At 44.7% G+C, this 21449-nt stretch overlaps 1 protein-coding gene and 1 pseudogene across 1 annotated transcript in view; one reads left to right on the top strand and one right to left on the bottom strand.

The window, feature by feature from the left end:
- The window catches only part of RTF1 (RTF1 homolog, Paf1/RNA polymerase II complex component), a 69530-nt gene that overhangs the window by 23863 nt on the left and 24218 nt on the right, over positions 1 to 21449 (bottom strand). The window contains exons 3-4 of the mRNA XM_001100507.5: positions 8355 to 8502; positions 2887 to 3091 (exon numbers count right to left, since the gene is read on the bottom strand). Coding sequence (XP_001100507.1) covers positions 2887 to 3091; positions 8355 to 8502 — 353 coding nt within the window. The remainder of the gene's footprint in view (positions 1 to 2886; positions 3092 to 8354; positions 8503 to 21449) is intronic.
- Positions 14963 to 15062, top strand: LOC114679801 (U6 spliceosomal RNA; annotated as a pseudogene).

The raw sequence follows: 21449 nt of genomic DNA, 5'->3' as shown, positions 1-21449 counted from the left end.
TAAAAGAGAGCTGAGTTCACACCACTGCACTCCAGCCTGGATGACAAAGCCAGACTGTGTCTAAAAAAACAAAATATTTTTTAAAAGTCACTGAATCAGCCAACTGTCTCATTCACATAAGGTGAAAAACATAAAAACTAAGTTTGAGACAAACCGCCTATTACCCTCGAGCTACTTTGTGATTTTGTCATAGGACTTATTGGCCTTACATGACAACATCTTGCTATGCTTTCCACAGTTCAGACATGCAAATTTTAAACCGTCTGGCAATTCCAGCACAGTTTATTAAGTCCTATTTAATAGTTCCAATATAGGTAAACTTGGAAGCATTCACACTCAAAATAAATGTTGAGGCCGAGCGTGGTGGCTCATGCCTGTAATCCCAGCACTTTGGGAGGCCGAGGCGGGTGGATCACCTGAGGTCAGGAGTTTGAGACCAGCCTGGCCAACATGGTGAAACCCCATCTCTACTAAAAATACAAAAATTAGCCAGGCGTGGTGGCAGGCATCTGTAATCCCAGCTACTTGGGAGGCTGAGGCAGGAAAATCGCTTGAACCCAGGAAGTGGAGGCTGTGCTGAGCCGAGATTGTGCCACTGCACTCCAGTCGGCAACAAGAACGAAAGTCTGTCTAAAAAAAAACAAAAAACAAAAAACACACACACACAAAAAACAAAAATCAAATGTCTATTGCTTGCTGCTGACCGAAAGCCAAACATTCTTCTCTAGGATAACTCAGCATACTTAATATGGTCTCCAGAAGGGACAAACAAAACTCCCAGATGAAAAGGAACTAACTGCTGCCAAAGAAAATGCTTCTATTTTCCTTTCATGAGATTAAATAGGTAGGATCCTCATTCTGAGGGCTATTTTATTTCCAAGACAAAAGCCAAGTTTATTTTTACCTTGAAATTCTGTTAGGAGATAAGGAAGAACTACTGTCATATTTAAAACTTTTCCATTTAAAATATGGCAAAAGTTGAAAACATTGAAGCAGCTTCTAAATACCAAAAAGCAATTTAACATTTGACTTTTTAAAAAAATACAAAAACTGTGTTAGAGGGTAGTCAGATACCTAACTTGTACATAATGAGGAGAAATTCCAAGTCTTGAATCCTGTGAAGACAGGGCTCCAAAAAAGAATTTGGGAAATTTTTTCAACCTAGGAGCTTGAACAATTTGAAGCCAATTTGTAAAATACAAAGCTTTAAAACACCATTTGTTCATTTAATTTTTATATATCATTTGATGTGTTCCCACATTACTCTCAATCATTACTGTATTCATGTTCTAAAACCAAGGCAACCTTATGATTACCTCAATACTTTTTGCTTAGTAGAAATCAAATCATGTACTGATCTTTATCAAGACAAACAATCTCTGTAATTCCCCTCCCTTTTTCTTGACACAGGGTCTCACTCTGTCACCCAGGCTGAAGTGCAGTGGTGCAATCTCAGCTCATTGCAAACTCCACATTCCGGGCTGAAATGATACTCCTGCTTGACTCAGCCTCCCAAGTACCTGGGACTACAGGCATGGGCCACCATGCCTGACTATTTTTTGTAGGAGACAGGGTTTTGCCGTGTTGCCAAGACTGGTCTTGAATTCCTGGAATCAAGTGATCCACCCACCTCGGCCTCCCAAAGTGCTGGGATTACAGGTGTAAGCCACCGCTCCAGGCCTGCAATTCCCTTTATTATTTTTTTTAAGACGGAGTGTCCCTCTGTCACCTAGGCTGGAGTCCAGTGGTGTAATCTTGGCCCACTGCAACCTCCGCCTCCTGGGTTCAAGTCATTCTCCTGCCTCAGGATCCTGAATAGCTGGGATTACAGGTGCGTGCCACCATGCTCGGCTAATTTTTTGTATTTTTAGTAGAGATGGGTTTCACCATGTTGGCCAGGCTGGTCTCGAACTCCTGACTTCAAGTGATCTACCCGCCTCGGCCTCTCAAAGTGCAGAGATTACAGGTGTGAGCCACCACACTTGGCCTGTAATTCAATTTATTTATTTATTTTTATTTTTGCTTTTTATTGAGACAGAGTCTTGCTTTCACCAAGGCTAGAGTGCAGTGGCACCATCTCAGCTCACTGCAACCACCATCTCCCAGGTTGAAGCAATTTTCCTGCCTCAGCCTCCTGAGTAGCTGGGACTATAGGTGCACACCACCACATCAGGCTAATTTTTTTGTATTTTTAGTAGAGATGGGTTTTCACCATGTTGGCCAGGCTGGTCTAGAACTCCTGACCTCTGGTGATCCATCCACCTTGGCCTCCCCAAGTGTGTAATTCTCTTTAGAATGCTGCCTGTAGTGCTGTGTTACAGAATAGGTAAAATAATAGGAAATGTGAGGCAGGAGAGGATGTGGCCACAGTGTGTTTTATGGTGTCAGATGGTCCCAGGTTTGAAATTCAGTTCTACCACTTACGACCTCAATCACCTCGGGCAAGTTTCTTCATTCATTCGCTCAACAGGTATTTAGTGCATCTCTCTGTGGCCGGTACCCTTGTAGGCACCAGGAGTAGAACGGCGAAAAGGACAAAGTCCCTCCCTTCCTGCAGCTTGCTCTTTAGCTACCTAATGTCTCTAAGCCTCAGCTTCTGCCTCTGTAATACGGTGTTCCAACTTCACAGAGCAGTTGTGAAGATTAAATAATGCACATAAATAATATGAATAAAACCTTCTGAATAACGTACATTAGTAAATAAAGCCAGTGGCACTGAGTAAAGAAATGTGATTGAAATTTAATACATCATTTCCTCTCATCATGTTAACAATCAACTCCAAATGCAGTCTCCATATGTAGGGCAGGTGTGAAGGAGAGGAAGTATGAGAAAAGAGATGAACGGAAAAGGTGGGGGCGGGGGGCACAACGAGGACTCAACCTTACCTTCTTTTCAACACCTCCCTCTTCTCTATGCGATTGAACAGTTCTTGCTCTCTCTCTTTCTCTGTCATCTGTTCCAGACGGGCCCTGTCTTCCTCATCTCCCATGAGGTCTTCTCCATAGCCATCATGGAACTCTTCATCTTCTGAGGAAGAGTCCGAATCTGAACTGGAAGAGGAGCTGTTGCTGTCAGAGTCTGACACTTCACCTGCAACAAAGGCCCAAACACAAGATTACACTGTGCTCCAGCAGACAGGCCACAAGCGGCTCCACAATGTTGACAACATCACCCTTCTTCAGGCTACAGTAAAATAAGTTTGTTATTTTACTTGTTTTCACTTTTTTTTTTGAGATGGAGTTTTGCTCTTATTGCCCAGGCTGGAGTGCAAGTGGCATAATCTCAGCTCACTGCAACCTCCACCTCCCGGGTTCAAGTGATTCTCCTGCCTCAGCCTCCCAAGTAGTAGGGATTACAGGTGTGTGCCACCACACCCGGCTGATTTTCTATTTTTATTGGAGACAGAGTTTCGCCATATTGGTCAGACTGGTCTCGAACTCCTAACCTCAGGTGATCCGCCCACCTCAGCCTCCCAGTGCTGGGATTACAGGCATGAGCCACTGTGCCTGACGTATTTATTATTACTTTTTAAATAGAGTTGGGGGTCTCACTTTGTTGCCCAGGCTGGTCTTGAACTCTTGGGCTCAAGCAGTCCTCCTGTCTTGCCTCCCAAAGTGCTGGGATTACAGGCATGAGCCACCACACCCAGCCCCAACTTATTTATTTTTTTAATTATTATTTTGAGACAGAGTCTCCCTCTGCCCCAGGGTGGAGTGCAGTGGCGTGATCTTGGCTCACTGCAACCTCCACCTCCCGGGTTCAAGCAATTCTCCTGCCTCATCAGCCTCCTGAGTAGCTGGGACTACAGGTGCACACCACCACATCCAGCTAATTTTTGTATTTTTAGTAGAGACGGGGTTTCACCATGTGGGCCAGGTTGGTCTCGATCTCTCGACCTTTTGATCCACTCACCGCGACCTCTCAAAGTGCTGGGATTACAGGCGTGAGTCACCATACCCGGCCTATTTATTTTGTTTGAGACAATTTTTGCTCGTCACCCAGGCTAGAGTGCAGCGGCGCAATCTCAGCTCACTGCATTCTCCACCTCCCAGATTCAAGCAATTCTCTTGCCTCAGACTCCCGAGTAGCTCAGGTGCTCAGCTAATTTTTGTATTTTTAGTAAAGATGGGGTTTCACCATGTTGGCCAGGTTGGTCTTGAACTCCTGACCTCAAGTGATCCACTTGCCTCAGCCTCCCAAAGTGCTGGGATTACAGGCGTGAGCCACTGCGCCCGGCCCCCAGGTTTTTTTTTTCTGAGACAGAGTCTCGCTCTGTTGCCCAGGCTGGAGTGCAGTGGTGTGATCTCGGCTCACTGGTTCACGTCATTCTCCTGCCTCAGCCTCCTGAGTAGCTGGGACTATGGGTGCCCACCACCACACCTGGCTCATTTTTTTGTAGTTTTTAAATAGAGACAGGGTTTCACCGTGTTAACCAGGATGGTCTCAATCTCCTGACCTCACGATTTGCCCGCCTTAGCCTCCCAAAGTGCTGGGATTACAGGCGTGAACCACTGCGCCCGGACTTTTTTTTTTTTTTTTTTGAGACGGAGTTTCACTCTTGTTGCCTAGGCTGATTTCAGTCACTGAAATCTCCACCTCCTGGGTTCAAGCAATTCTCCTGCCTCAACCTCCCAAGTAGCAGGGACTACAGGCACATACCACCATGCCCGGCTAATTTTTCTATTTTTAGTAAAGATGAGGTTTCACCATGTTGGTCCGGCTGGTCTCGAACTCCTGACCTCAGATGATCCACCTATCTTGGCCTCCCAAAGTGCTGGGATTACAGGTGTGAGCCACCGCACCTGGCCTGATTACATGGATAAGTTCTTTAGTGGTGATTTCTGAGATTTTGGTGTACCTATCACCCAAGCAGTGCATACTGTGCCCAATATTTAGTCTTTTATCCCTCACTCCCTCCCTAAGTCCCCAACGTCCATTATATCATTCTGTTTTTTTTTTTTTTTTGGAGACAGAGTCTCACTCTATCGCCTGATCTCGGCTCACTGCAACCTCCTCTTCAAGCGATTCTCGTGGCTCAGCCTCCTACTGAGTAGCTGGGACCACAGGAGCGTACCACCATTCCTGGCTAATTTTTGTATTTTTAGCAGAGATGGGGTCTCACCATGTTGGCCAGGCTTGTCTCAAACTCCTGACCTCAAGTGATCCACCTGCCTTGGCTTCCCAAAGTGCTGGGACTACAGGTGTGAGCCACCACACCTGGCCCCATTATACCATTCTATGCTTTTGCATCCTGATGGCTTAAACACCACTTATACATGAGAACATACAATATTTGGTTTTCCGTTCCTAAGTTACTTAGAAAAATGGCCTCCAGCTCCAATAAGTTGCTGCAAAGGCCATCATTTCATTCCGTTTTATGGCTGAGTAATATTCTATGGCATACATACACATTTTGTTTTTTTGTTTTTTTTTTGAGACAGAGTCCCGCTCTGTCGGCAGACTAGAATGCAGTCGCGTGATCTCGGCTCACTGCAACCTCCAACTCCCTGGTTCAAGCGATTCTCCTGCCTCAGCCTCCCAAGTATTAGAGATTACAGGTATGCACCACCACACTCAGCTAATTTTTGCATTTTTAGTAGAGACGGGGTTTCACCATGTTGGCCAGGATGGTCTCGATCTCTTGACCTTGTGATCTACCTGCCTCGGCCTCCCAAAGTGCTAGGATTACAGGTGTGAGCCACCACGCCCGGCCGGCATACATACACATTTTCTTTATCCACTTGTTGGTACACTGAACTTTTGAAGAGTATAAGCCCAAAAAAATTGTCTAGTAGAATTTCGTAAGGTGGTGATGAAAATTTTGTCTATCTGAACAGCAGCCACCACATATGGGTATTCACAAACTCAAATGTGGCTAGTGCAAATGAAAACTAAATTTTAAACATAATTTTTAGTTAATTTAAGTTGAAATAGCAACAGTTATCAAATGTCCATTTCATTGGGTTTGGTTGATTTGTTAAGAAACAATTCAGGTTATGAATTTTTGGCAAGAATACTCCATAAGTGATTGTGTCCTTTTCAATGTATCACATCAGGAAGCCCTAACATTGTTTGTCCCATTATTTTAATTTAGATTACTCGGTAAAGGTGGCGTCTCGCAGATTTTCCCTTTGTAAAGGCACCTTTTCCTCTTTACATAATAGTATGTATAGGGAGAAGGTTTAAGACTATAAAATTTTGTTTTCTGGCCGGGCACAGTGGCTCACACCTGTAATCCTGGCACTTGGGGAGGCTGAGGCAGGCGGATCACGAGGTCAGGAGATTGAGACCATCCTGACTAACACGGTGAAACCCTGTCTCTATTAAAAATACAAAAAAATTAACCGGGCATGGTGGCGGGCACTTGTAGTCCCAGCTACTCGGGAGGCTGAGGCAGGAGAATGTTGTGAACCCGGGAGGCGGAACGTGCAGTGAGCCAAGATTGCGCCACTGCACTCCAGCCTGGGCAACAGAGCGAGACTCAGTCTCAAAAAAAAATAAATAAATAAACAAATAAAAATAAAATAAAATTTTGTTTTCCAACAAACTCTCACCCAGTGGTTTTAACAATCATTGAAGATTCTTGAGTAAATCAACTTTATCACTATGATTGAAAAGTAGTGATTTTTCTAACCCTATAATTTCTTTTTCATTTATTAGCTGGCATTAAAAAAAAAAAATTTATGGCTAGGTGTGGCGGCTCACGCCTGTAATCCCAGCACTTTGGGAGGACAAGGTGGGTAGATCACCTGAGGTCACGAGTTCAAGACCAGCCCGGCCAACATGGTGAAACCCCATCTCTACTAAAAATACAAAAAATTAGCTAAGTGTGCTGGCGGGCATCTGTTATCCCAGCTACTTGAGGCAGGAGAATCACTTGAACCCCGGGAGACAGAGGTCACAGTGAGCCAAGATCGCACCATTGCACTCCAGCCTGGGTGACAAGAGCGAAACTCTGTCTCGAAAATAAATTTATTTATTTATTTATTTATTTATTTTTTTTTTTTTTTGAGACGGAGTCTGGCTCTGTCGCCCGGGCTAGAGTGCAGTGGCCGGATCTCAGCTCACTGCAAGCTCCGCCCCCTGGGTTTACGCCATTCTCCTGCCTCAGCCTCCCGAGTAGCTAGGACTACAGGCGCCCGCCGCCTCGCCCGGCTAGTTTTTTGTATTTTTTAGTAGAGACGGGGTTTCACCGTGTTCGCCAGGATGGTCTCGATCTCCTGACCTCGTGATCCGCCCGTCTCGGCCTCCCAAAGTGCTGGGATTACAGGCTTGAGCCACCGCGCCCGGCCGAAAATAAATTTAAAAAATAAAAAAAAATTTTAATGAATCATTAGAAATTGATTAGTGAATTTCTAATAACAGTGGATCTTAATAGGACAAATGTTGACATGGAAAAACTATGTGAGTACAATGAGTATTGAGCTAAGTCAGCAATTTAACAGGAACTGTACTTGACTCAATTTGAGCTAACATTCATAGGCATGTGCTCAAAACCAGGTTAGGCCAATTTTATAAAGTCAGCTTGTATGTAAACATTATTTTTAAAAATGTTTTTAACATTTTTATAATTTACAGGTTATCATTCTAGTCCTGGAACAAGTTCACTTTTATTTTCTCTCCCAGTGTCCTTGCATTTTTCTTTTCTTTTTTTCCTACTTTTTTTGTTGTTGTTGAGACAGGGTCTTGCTCTGTCACTTAGGCTGGGGTGCAGTGGTATGACCATAGCTCACAGTAACCTCGAATTCCTGGGCTCAAGCAATCCTCCCACCTCAGCCTCCTGAGTAGTTGGGACCTCAGGTCATACCATAACACCCAGCTAATTTTTAATATTTTTTTTGGAGAGATGGGATCTCACTATGTTACCCAGGCTGGTCCTGAACTCCTGGGCTCAAGCAATCCTCCCACCTTGGCCTCCCAAAGTGTTGAGATTACAAATATGAGCCACTGCACCTGGCCCAAGTTCACTTTTCAAACTAGTGTTTAAAAATTCTGGAATTGGCTTCCAGAAAAGGAACATTTTCTACTGAGATTTCCCTCCTCAGTCAGACTATGCATAAGCAAGAAAAAGGGGAGGGAAAGGCACTCAGGGTCTTCAAGACTAATGCAGGAATCCTTGCGGGTTCCAGGGATAGATTTCAGGAGTCTCACCAACCTTTGGAATTACATGCATTTTTATTGCTTCATTCAGATTCTCAAAGCATCCATGACCATGGAAAAAGTTAAGAACCACTGCTCTAAAGAAGAGGTCATGCTGAATGCTGGTACCCCCCTTCCTCCCCACTTCTGACTTGGCACCTTCAAGCTGACAAGAGTGGGAGTTGACCTTCCAGGTCTAGGCTGCTCAGCTCACCTTCCTCAGGGGCTGAGCTCTCAGCTGAACTGTCTTTGTCTGAACTGCCTGAGGAGGCAGTTTTGTTGGCCTGTTTCTTCATGGTTCCTTTCTTCTCTATTTTTCTGGCTTTTCCTTTCTTCTTATTTTTATTGCTCCCAAATGTCCACTATAAGGAGAAAAGAAAAAGGAAGACTGAAATAGGAATAGGGACTTTATTGGGAAAAGCTGGAAGACTCAAGAGTTAAGAGTCTCTGGCATTCATCTTTGAATCCAAAACAAATACACTTCATATGAAAAAAAATACAGATTTTTGGGGAAAAAAAAAATTTTTTTTTGAAACAGGGTCTCACTCTGTTGCCCAGGCTGGAGTGCAGTGGCACAATCTTGGTTCACTGCAACCTCTGATTCCCAGGCTCAAGCCATCCTCCCACTTTGGCCTCTGGAGTAGTTGGGACTATAGATGTGCCCTACCACGCCCAGTTAATTTTTGTATTTTTTGTAGAGACGGGGTTTCACTATGTTGCCCAGGCTGGTCTTGAACTCCTGAGCTCAGACAATCCTCCTGTCTCGGCCTCCCAAAATGCTGGGATTACAGATATGAGCCACTGCGCCCAGCATAAATTTTTGTTTTTGAGACAAAGTCTCACACTGTCACCCAGGCTAGAGTGCAGTGGCGCCATCTCGGGCTCACGGTAGCCTTGACCTCCCAGGATCAAGCTATCCTCCTGCCTCAGCCTCCCAAGTAGTTGGGACCATAGGCGTGTACCACCACATCCGGCTAATCTTTGTATTTTTTGTAGAGACGGGGTTTCACTACATTGCCCAGGCTGGTCTTAAACTCCAGAGCTCAAGCAATTCGCCTGCCTTGGCCTCCCAAAGTGTTAGGATTACAGGTGTGAGCCACTGTGCCTGGCCCCAGCCTAGATTTTTGAAAACTTGCTTAAAACTTTAGAACTTCTGGTCTGGAATTTCTTAGAAACAGGAAAAAAGTTACACAATAAACATATAATTTAATTATTATTTTTTCTTTTATTTTCAGACAGGTTCTTGCTACGTTGCCTAGGCTGGCCTTGAACTCCTGAGCTCAAGTGATCCTCTCACCTGAACCTCCTAAGTAGCTGGAACTACAGGTGCGCATCAGTGCACCCAGCTCATGGATGTTTTATTGCCAATAGAAAATAGAAAAGATATCAACTTTATGGCAAGTCAAAAAAACAGCTTCTGATGTTTTATGTGGCAGAGATGGCAGTAATCGTTAATGGTTGATATGTCTGGGTTTCAGTACGGAGAATGGTTTAGTTTCAGGGTGGGTCTCAGGAAGGCAGGGAATGTAGCCTGTGCCCAGGAGAAAACTGCAGAAAGCACAGAAAGAAAGGATGAAGGCCATTCTTTGGCATGAATGGCAGCACTGGCACTAACTCCAAAGAGGCAGAAAGTAATGTACATCATTAAATATATGTGAATATACTTTTAAAAACAGTGGCATATATTACACAATAACATGACATTTAAACTGGATCATAAACAGGAAATCCCAGATACCTAAACATAAGGAACCTGTAATGTGCACTGTCAAACAGGCAGGCAATACAGTTAACTACCTCAAGACCAAAAAGCTATCTTCATCAAGCACTTTAAGTTGAAAGGCCATAGAACCACTTTACAAATTTGCAGACTATTTAGTTACATTAAACCATATCTCCTTTAATATCTAACTTGCCAACTTAAAATGATTTTAGGTGAAAAATACTTTACTCAGAAACTTTATTCTAATTACCATAAAGAATAATCATCTTTTGATTATCACAGACTGAATATTAAGTCTGGCATTAACATAATATTTCTACATCTAATATCCAACAAAGGCACGAAGTCTTTGTTCCTTCTGTAACAGGATGAAAAATTAACCTCCTATTTTCACAATAGGTAATAGAAGTAAATTATTTTGGTCTTTTTTTGAGGGGGTGGGGTTGGGTAGAGGTGTAGTTCTGAAGATGTTTCCAACTTAGAAATTTTCCATATGAGCTATTCTTAAGAACAGTCTGCTAGTTTACCGTCACAAAACATTGTAAAAGGGTGCTATTTTAAATCTTTTTTGTTGTTTCTGAGCCAGCGTCTCGTTTGTCACCCAGGCTGGAGTGCAGGGCAGCAGGTTCATAGCTCACTGCAGCCTCCACCTCCCAGGTTCAAGTGATCCTCCTACCTCAGCCTCCTGAGTAGCTGGGACTATAGGTGTGCACCATCATGCCAAGCTAATTTTTAAATTTTTTTGTAGAGACAGGGTCTTGCTATGTCACTCAGGCTGGTCTCAGACTCCTAGACTCATACAATCCTCCAGCCTTGGCCTCCCAAAGTGCTGGGATTATAGGCACAAGCCACCTTGCATAGCCCTAATGCTTCCCTTTTAAGTCTGAGTTTTCAACCATTTCACATTTTCATCATTTCAAGGAAGATAATTTTTTTCTTTTTTTGAGACAAGAGTCTCGCTCTGTCGCCCAGGCTGGAGTGCAGTGGTGTGATCTCGGCTCACTGCAAGCTCCGCCTCCTGGGTTCATGCCATTCTCCTGCCTCAGCGTCCTGAGTAGCTGGGACTACAGGCACCTGCCACCGCACCCAGCTAATTTTTTTTTTTTTTTTTTTTTGTATTTTTAGTAGAGACAGGGTTTCACCGTGTTAGCCAGGATGGTTTCGATCTCCTGACCACGTGGTTCACCTGCTTCGGCCTCCTAGAGTGCTGGGATTACAGGCAGGAGCCATTGTGCCTGGCCAGGAAGACAATTTTAAAGCCAGTTTGAAACAACCTACAGAAGGCCAAAGTGTTCACTTTCTTAGTTAACTGAGCTAAAATATATCGACTTTTTTTTTTTTTTTTTAAATGGAGTCTCGCTCTGTCACCCAGGGTGGAGTGCAGTGGTATGATCCTGGCTCACTGCAACCTCCGCCTCCTGGGTTCAAGCGATTCTCCTGCCTCAGCCTCCCAAGTAGCTGGGATTACAGGTGCCTGCCACAATGCCTGGCTAATTTTTGTATTTTTAGTGGAGATGGGGTTTCGCCATGTTGGCCAGGCTGGTCTCAAACTCCTGACCTCAAACGATCCGCCCACCTCTGCCTCCCAAAGTGCAGGGACTACAGGCTTGAGTCACCACGCCCGGCCTAATATACCAACTTTCTATGCTGACAATGAAGATATTACTGGAGTAAATAATATATAAAACATCTTTTACACTGGCTCTTGTTATAAAAAAATTACACAACTATATGCATAATAGATATTCTCAACATTTATTGGTTGGTTTTGAAAACAGGCATGAGCGACCTTTTCCAAACACTGTCTTGGCCCTTTCTACTTCTACCCAATGGGAATATGAAGAGGTTGAGAGCATAAAGGTTGGGCTGTCAGGGTCACATGTGTGTCAGAGGGACTAGGTCTATTTTTGCCTACAGATTTGGGTTTGTCACATGGAAGAGAGTCAAATTCTGCATTCCTCGGGGGGACAAAAGTGTTTATGAGAGCAAAATGACCTGAAGTCATACAGGTGAATCCAACTCAGCAGGTGCTAGGAAGCCACGGCTTTCTTAACCCTCTCCCTCTATCTGCTTCAATCTGCCTCAACCTAAGCTTAGCAACTGTCATTCATTCATAGTCTATAATGTTTGTCCCTTGTGGGGCAGTGAGAAGATAAGAGTAAACTAGAAGAAAATAAAAATGCTTTGAGGCCGGGCGTGGTGGCTCAAGCCTGTAATGCCAGCACTTTGGGAGGCCGAGATGGGCAGATCACGAGGTCAGGAGATCGAGACCATCCTGCCTAACACGGTGAAACCCCGTCTCTACTAAAAAATACAAAAAACTAGCCGGGTGTGGTGGTGGGCGCCTGTAGTCCTAGCTACTCGGGAGGCTGAGGCAGGAGAATGGCGTGAACCCGGAGGCAGAGCTTGCACTGAACTGAGATCCGGCCACTGCACTCCAGCCTAAGTGACAGAGCGAGACTCTGTCTCAAAAAAAAAAAAAAAAAAAAGCCGGGTGCGGTGGCTCACGCCTGTAATCCCAGCACTTTGGGAGGCCGAGGCGGGCGGATCACAAGGTCAGGAGATCGAGACCACGGTGAAACCCCATCTCTACTAAAAATACAAAAAATTAGCCGGGCACAGTTGTGGGCGCCTGTAGTCCCAGCTACTCGGGAGGCTGAGGCAGGAGAATGGCGGGAACCCGGGAGGCGGAGCTTGCAGTGAGCCGAGATCACGCCACTGCACTCCAGCCTGGGCGACAGAGCGAGACTCCGTCTCAAAAAAAAAAAAAAAAAAAAAATGCTTTGAGTGAAAAGGAGCCTTCTTAACTAAACCTGAAAGTGAGAAGGGAACATCGTGTTTTTCTTCCAACAACAAAGCTGCCTTACCTCCCATGAGGCTGACTCAGCCAGGTCTAGAACACCAAAGGAAATACGTTACAAGGTTTTGGGGGCATTACAATAATGTGGGTGAGTTTACTTTTAAACTTAAAATTTCTTTTTTTTTTTTGAGACAGAGTTTTGCTCGTTGCCCAGGCTGGAGTGCAAAGGCCTGATCTCGGCTCACTGCAACCTCCGCCTACTGGGTTAAAGTGATTCTCCTGCCTCAGCCTCCTGAGTAGCTGGGATTACAGGCATGCGCCACCACGCCTGGCTAATTTTGTATTTTTAGTAAAGACGGGGTTTCTTCATGTTGGTCAGGCTGGTTTCAAACCCCTGACCTCAGGCTGGACCTTGGACTCCCAATCCACCTGCCTTGGCCTCCCAAGGTGCTGGGATTACAGGTATGGGCCACCACGCCTGGCCTAAAATTTCTTATATATATGTTACAGTACTGAGAAGTTGTAGTGCCACTACTTGTATATTTACTTTGTATTTTATTTCATTTTATTTTTTATTTTTGAGACTGGGTCTTGCTCTGTTGACCAGGCTGGAATGCAGCGGCATGATCATAGCTCACTGCAGCCTTGAACTACTGGGCTCAAGAGATTCTCTCATCTCAGCCTTCTAGGCAGCTGAGATTACAGGTGCATGCCACCATACCTGGATAATTTGTTAACTTTTTGTAGAGAGGAGAGCTCACTATCTTACCAACGCTAGTCTCAAACTCCTAAGCTCAAGCAATTCTACCACCTCAGTCTCCCAAAGTTCTGGGATTACAGGCATGAGCCATTGCACCCAGCCTGTATTTTATTTTTAATAAACCTTTAAAATCTAATTTTAATAATAACAAATGTTCATTATATTAGGCCTTAAAAATATAGAAAAGTTGTTTGCTTTTTATTTTCTTTTCATTTTTGTGATGAGGTCTCACTATGTTGCCCAGGCTGTACTCAAACTCCTGGGCTCAAGTGATATTCCCACCTCAACCTCCTGAGTAGCTATTACTACAGAAACACACCACTGTGCACAACCAGAAAAGAATTTGTAAAGTTGGAAAAAAAAAAAAAAAAATCACCAGGCCGAGTGTGGCGGCTCACACCTACAATCCCAGCACTCTGGGAGGCCAATGTGGGAGGATCACTTGAACACAGGAGTTGGAGACCAGCCTGTGAAACATAGCAAGACCCCAGCTCTATTTAAGGATATATATTTTTTAATTTAGAAAATCACCTGCTGGCCAGGCGCGGTGGCTCACGCCTGTAATCCCAACACTTTGGGGGGTCGAGACGGGAGGATCACGAGGTCAGGAGATCGAGACCATCCTGGCTAACACGGTGAAACTCTGTCTCTACTAAAAGTACAAAAAATTAGCCAGGCATGGTGGCAGGCGCCTGTAGTCCCAGCTATTCAGGAGGCTGAGGCAAGAGAATGGCGTGAACCTGGGAGGCACAGCTTGCAGTGCGCCAAGATTGCGCCACTGCACTCTAGCCTGGGCGACAGAGCGAGACTCCGTCTCAAAAAACAAAAAAAATGACCTGCTGCTGGCCGGGCGCGGTGGCTCACACCTGTAATCCCAGCACTCTGGGAGGCCAAGGCAGGCAGATCACGAGGTCAGGAGACCGAGACCATCCTGGCTAACACGGTGAAACCCCGTCTCTACTAAACATGCAAAAACATTAGCCGGGTGTGGTGGCGGGCACCTGTAGTCCCAGCTACTCGGGAGCTGAGGCAGGAGAATGGCATGAACCCAGGAGAAGGAGCTTGCAGTGAGCCGAGATCGCGCCACTGCACTCCAGCCTGGGTGACACAGGCGAGACTCCGTCTCAAAAAAAAAAAAAAAAAAAAAAAAAATCACTTGCTGCTATAACAGGGACAAAAAAATAAAATAAAAATAAAATAAGCTGGACACAGTGGCTCACGCCTGAAATCCTAGCACTTTGGGAGGCCGAGGCAGGATGATTGCTTGAGCTCAGGGTTCAAGACTAGCCTGGGCAACATGGCGAAACTCAGTCTCTACAAAAAATACAAAAATTAGCCGGACATGGTGGTGAACACTTACAGCCCCAGCTACTCAGGAGGTTAAGGTAGGAGAATGGCTTGAACCCAGGAGGTCCAGGGTGCAGTGAGCCAAGATCACGACACTGCACTCCAGTCTGGGTGACAGAGTGACAGCCTGTCTCAAATAAATAAATTAGTTAATTTAATTAAATATAAAAAATTAATTTAAAAAAATTACCTGTGCTTGCTTCAGCAGCACATATCTAAAATTAGAATACAGAGATTAGCCTGACCCCTGTGCAAAGATGACATGCAAATTTGTGAAACATTCCCTATTTTTTGTTTTGTTTTGTTTTTCAAGAGGGAGAATCACTCTGTCACCCAAGCTGGAGTGCAGTGGCGTGATCTAGGCTCACTGCAACCTCCGCCCCTCCTGGGTTCAAGTGATTCTCCTGCCTCAGCCTCCCGAGTAGCTGGGACTGTAGGCGACTGCCCCCACACCCAGCTAATTTTTGTATTTTCAGTAGAGACAGGGTTAGTAGAGCCACCACACCCGGGTGAAAATGAGAATTGCTGTGAGTCGGTTCTCTCACCATATTGATCAGGCTGGTCTCAAACTCCTGACCTCAGGGGGTCTGCCTGCCTCGGCCTCCCAAAGGGCTGAGACTACAGGCATGAGCTACCGTACCCAGTCAATATTTCCTATTTTTTTTTTAATTTGATTTTTAAAAAAATCACCTGTATTGCCACCACTCAAAGATAAATGATCACTTAAAATCTGGAAACCGGCCGGGCGCGGTGGCTCAAGCCTGTAATCCCAGCACTTTGGGAGGCCGAGACGGGCGGATCACAAGGTCAGGAGATCGAGACCATCCTGGCTAACACGGCGAAACCCCGTCTCTACTAAAAACACAAAAAATTAGCCGGGCGAGGTGGCGGCGCCTGTGGTCCCAGCTACTCGGGAGGCTGAGGCAGGAGAATGGCGGGAACCCGGGAGGCAGAGCTTGCAGTGAGCTGAGATCTGGCCACTGCACTCCAGCCTGGGCGACAGAGCGAGACTCCGTCTAAAAAAAAAATTTAAAAAAAAAAAAAAAAAATCTGGAAACCAGTCTCATCATTATTCATTTAATCCAGGGAAAGAGACTCAAATAGGTCCCAATAATCTCCCAAAGATTTTTTTCTTGGAGAATAGATCACATTTACTCCTATAAACCATAGATTCCTGAACGCTTTTTTGCCTAAGCACATACTTAAAATGTTTGCTCTATACCTCTTCTCCCAATAACAGAGTCTAAGCAGAATTGATATGGAAATATCTTAATCCAGCTGTTAGTCCAGAGATGGCTCACTCATCCCTGCAAAAGTCTTATTCACCTGATTCTGACACAGAGGGAAAATGAATGACTTCACCAGGGTGTAGTAGTAAATGGGATCTAAAGAATAAAGCAGAGAATTAAAGGGATGTTCTTATACTTTCCCCATCCAGGAGGAAGTAGAGGAAATGACCTGGCACTTCTTAATCCGTTTTGAGAACTATGGGGCTACTGAAAGGTAAGCTCTGTTATAACCTTCAAAGTGCCCTCAAATGCACCAAACATAGGCGAAGAATGAGAAAAGGAACACCCACTGGTCTGCATCTGAACCAAGTACAGAGGCCAGAGGATCTCCCAATGACCACTGCTCAAAAACCATCTGGGTAAAGGAAAGGATCCATTGTCAGGACTCTTGTACACACTCACATCCTGCTTTCCTAGGTGTACATGTATGCAACCCCACAGAACACCAGAAAAGTATTTTGTAAATATGCAATGAAGAAAACTTAAAAAGAGACTGGATGGAATATGTTTTCTTCCCAATAATAGAGATTGGCAGTTTGACTCTCACTGATGTAACAGATATTCTAATGGGCAACAATTACCTAGGGAAACAAGGAAGGTGAGTACTATATTCCCACATGTCACGCTGAGTGTGTATAGAATGTTATAAGCAGGTCCTCATTCTGTGAAGCAACTGTCCTTCTGGGCACTCAGTTGAAAGATGGGAAGAAACACAAGGCAGGGACTGGCCGCACTGAACTGGCGGCGTTGAGATGCTGAGTACTTTGAGCATGATGAAGGCAGGAAAGTAAAGACACTTCAAGACTTCGGAGAGCAAATTCTCTCTAATAGGTAAGGAATACCCACATTCCTAGGTCTCAGGACCCAGCACAGAAACCATTCCAACCCGGTGACTCTGAACTGCATTTACAAGTGAAATAAAATACCTCTCAGTAAGTAGGGTTCAAGAATAACAGCTGGGACTGGGTGTGGTGACTCATGCCTGTAATCCCAACGCTTTGGGAGACTGAGGCAGGTAGATTACTTGAAGTCAGGAGTTCAGGACCAGCCTGGCCAACATGGTGAAATCCTGACTCTACTAAAAATACAAAAATTAGCTGGGCCTGGTGGCGGGTACCTATAATCCGAGTTACTCAGGAGGCTGAGGCAGGAGAATTGCTTGAACCTGGGAGGTGGAGGTTGCAGTGAGCCAAGATTGCACCACTGCACTCCAGCCTGGGAGACAGAGGGAGACTGTCTCCAAAAAAAAAAAAAAGAGTAACAGCTGGGCTAGTGACAAACTACACTGGGATGAGGGTCTAAAGAACTGGGATAGAGCCAAGCCTCTAACCAGAGAGGGTTTCCTCATCTATAAAGCAGGAATAATAACACTGCCTTGACCACCTACCAGGGTAGTGTGAGACTAAAAGGAGAGAAGAAGAAGAGTTTTAGAGCACACTAGAAACCAGGAAGTTCTACACACATGTGAGGTACTATTTTATGAAAAGAAAATATATATATATTTTTTGAGACAGAGTCTCGCTCTGTTGTCCAGGCTGGAGTGCAGTAGCACAATCTCGGCTCACTGCAACCTCTAACTCCTGATTTCAAGCGATTCTCCTGCCTCAGCCTCCTGAGTAGCTGGGACTACAGGCGCCCGCCACCATGCCTGGCTAATTTTTTGTATTTTTAGTAGAGACAGGGTTTCACTGTGTTAGCCAGGATGGTCTCTATCTCCTGACCTCGTGATCAGCCCGCCTCAGCCTCCCAAAGTGTTGGGATTACAGGCGTGAGCCACCGCGCCCGGCCGAAAATGAGAATTTCTGTGAGTCTGTTCTCTCATCTGTGGGGAAAAAAAGTTCAGATGATCTCTAAGATCCTCTAACATTGTAGGTTTCCATATGAACTGAATGTTATTCTGAGTCAAAGTAATTGTAAGAAAGGTTCTATAGTCATTACTCTAGATGCTGACAATGGCCACAGGAGAGATGTGTTTGAGAGGGCACAGTTCCTAATTTAGGTGTTTTTTACTGAAAATAAAAAAAGAGTCAGAGGAAGCTGGGTGGGGTGGCTCACACCTGTGCTGGGACCAGCACTTTGGGAGGCCGAGGCGGGCAGATCACTTGAGGCCAGGAGTTCAAGACCAGCCTGGCCAACACAGTGAAATCCTGTCTCTACTAAAAATACAAAAAATTAGCTGGGCATGGTAGCATGCGCGGGTAATCCCAGCTACTCAGAAGACAGAAAAGCACAGGAATTGCCTGAACCCAAGAGGCAGATGTTGCAGTGAGCGGACATTGAGCCACCACACTCCAGTCTTCTTGACAGAGCAAGACTCTGTTTCCAAAAAGAAAAAAAAAAAAAAAAAAATGGGGTCAGAGGAGTTGAAGAGTAAATGCAAATTTTTAAAATCCCAAGTGACAGGAGGCAGTAAATCCAATTTAATGTCAGCCTGAAGACATGAAGAATAACTTAGCTTTCTTTTCCTTTCTACTGTGTAATTAATCAGACAAAGTACAAAAGACACTATTGTATTTCATCATCAAGCAATCACATACATTCAACTAGAAAGCATAAAGAATCCTTGCACTCAATCACAAAAACTTGTAGTCTAGTTATGAAGACAAAAGCACAAGCAAAACAGAAATGATACCAAAAAATGCACAAAATAATTAATACTACATTACATTGTTAGGTTGGGAGTGTCAGAATTTCTTGTAAATACATGTGAGCAATTAAACTAGTCCATGAAAATCACCTTATCCCAAATTCTTGCAATGAGATCTTAATGGTGTCTAGAAAGATGAGGAGTTACTGTCTGCTTGTCTACATAGTTAAGAACCAATGTGTAAAAAATAAAGCTTATGAGGCCAGGCGTGGTGGCTCACATCTGTAATTCCAGCACTTTGGGAGGCCAAGGTGGGTGGATCACAAGGTCAGGGGGTCGAGACCATCCTGGCTAACACAGTGGAACCCCGTCTCTACTAAAAATACAAAAAAAAAATTAGCCAGGCGTGGTGGCAGGCACCTGTAGTCCCAGCTACTTGGGAGGCTGAGGCAGGAGAATGGCATGGACCTCGGAGGCAGAGCTTGCAGTGAGCCAAGATCGCGCCACTGCACTCCAGCCTGGGTAACAGAGCGAGACTCTGTCTCAAAAAAAATAAAATAAAATAAAATAAAATAAATAAAAAATAAAGCTCACGAGCAATCTAAATAGCTGTCACTAAGTTCAAGCACTAAAGCGCAGTATTCCAGCCTAAACTCTATGGCATTCCCTGGCTTCCTGACCCCACGAAGAACAGATGCAGTAAGTTGGAAGTGTTGAAGAAGACATTACCAAGAAATGAGCACAATGGTCACTTCTTACCAATAACAACAGAGGAGAAAGCAAGCTGTATAAAGCAGTACCACACAGCTTGATATTTTGGAAAACTTTTTTTTACAGTACAGGAACTGTTATTCATAGTCAGGGCTTTAAATCAACAGAAAAACTACTACATATATCCAACGGGCTGGCCGCGGTGGCTCATGCCTGTAATCCTAGCATTGAGAGCCCAAGGCAGGCAGATTGCCTGAGCTCAGGAGTTCAACACCAGCCTGGGCAACACGGTGAAACCCCATCTCTTCTAAAAATACAAAAAACTAGCCGGGCGTGGCGGCAGATGCCTGTAATCCCAGCTAATCGAGAGGCTGAGGCAGGAGAATCACTTGAATCTGGGAGGCGGAGGTTGCAGTGAGCTGAGATTGCGCCACTGCACTCCAGCCTGGGCGACAGAGCGAGACTCTGGCTAAAAAAAAAAACAAAAACCTATCAGGTATTTTTATTTTTTCTTTTGAGACAGAGTCTCGCTCTGTCGCCCAGGTTGGAGTGCAGTGGCATGATTACCGCTCACTGCACCCTTGACCTCCTGGGCTTAGGTGATCCTCCCACCTCAGCCTCCTGAGTAGCTGGGGCTACAGGTGCACACCACCGCACCTAATTCTTGTATTTTTAAAAAGTCTTTTATTTATTTATTTATTTATTTATTTGAGATGCAGTCTTGCTCTGTCACCCAGGCTGGAGTGCAGTGGTGCAATCTCGGCTCAATGCAAGCTCCGCCTCCCGGGTTCACGCCATTCTCCTGCCTCAGTCTCCGGAGTAGCTGGGACTACAGGCGCCTGCCACCACACCCGGCTAATTTTTTCGCGGTTTTAGTAGAGACAGGGTTTCACCGTGTTAGCCAGGATGGTCTCGAGCTCCTGCCCTCGTGATCCACCCATCTCAGCCTCCCAAAGTGCTGGGATTACAGGCGTGAGCTACTGCACCCAGCCTAATTTTTCTGTTATTGCACCTCTAGCTACAATAATTTTTGTATTTTTAGTAGAGACGGGGTTTTGCCATGTTGCCCAGGCTGGTCTTGAACTTCCCAGCTCAAGCAATCCTCCCACCGTGGCCTCCCAAATCGCTGGATTACAGGTGTGAGCCACCACACCCTGCTGGCCATTTTTTTTTTTTTTAACCCCAACTCATGATCGAATGGCTGCTAGCTCTCCTCTTCCTCATCTTGTTATTTTCGCTTCCAATCACTCTTGTTTGAATCCTTGATGCTTCTTCTCCTATCAAATGCTTTCAAGGAGAGGAAGTGATAGCATCAAAGTGCCACACCACAGCATTATGACCTTGGCCAATGTAAATCTTACAAACAGCCTTGCTTCTTAGTTTTACATGTGCCTCCAGATACCAAGAATAATTCAATCACCAAAAATAATAGGACAAATATATACTCTGTCATTAAATTTCAGTTTTTCCCCCAGCCAAGATACATTATATGTGAAACATCTACTTATTTCCTCACTAATATGACATTATACTTAATGTCCAGTGTATCCATTTTTTTCTGGATAGAAAACTTTCAGAGCTTCTCTCCATTTCCCCTCCCTGCTCATCAATTAGCTAAATATCTTTTTGCTCTAAAATCAGTGCATGTCTCTGATTTTATAAACAAATTACCAATTAACTTTTTAGCTCAGTTGTTCTTGACCAATTTTCTGTCCTAGCAAATCTTAGGGGACAAACGTATTTCTTTCTACCTATATTCATGGCTCACTAATGAAAATAAACAGTAAGAGAGATATATATAAGTTTGAAAAAACTCCAAGGCAGCTTCTGGTACAAGGAGGGCATCCTCTGATGGAAAACTGCCACTTTATTTAATTATTTATTTTTATTGAGATGCAGTCTCACTCTGGTGCCCAGGATGGAGTGTAGTGGAATGTTCTCAGCTCACTGCAACCTCTGCCTTCTGAGCTCATTCTGGGCTCAAGCGATTCTCATACCTTAGCCTCCCGAGCAGCTAGGACTACAGGTGCCCGCTACCACACCCGGCTAATTTTTGTATTTTTAGTAGAGACAGGGTTTCGCCATGTTGGCC

The sequence above is a fragment of the Macaca mulatta genome, chromosome 7 (genome assembly GCF_049350105.2).
Source record: "Macaca mulatta isolate MMU2019108-1 chromosome 7, T2T-MMU8v2.0, whole genome shotgun sequence".
NCBI classification, from domain to species: Eukaryota; Metazoa; Chordata; class Mammalia; order Primates; family Cercopithecidae; genus Macaca; species Macaca mulatta.
Note: the sequence above shows the minus strand (reverse complement) of the source record. Positions and strands in the feature narration are given on the sequence as shown.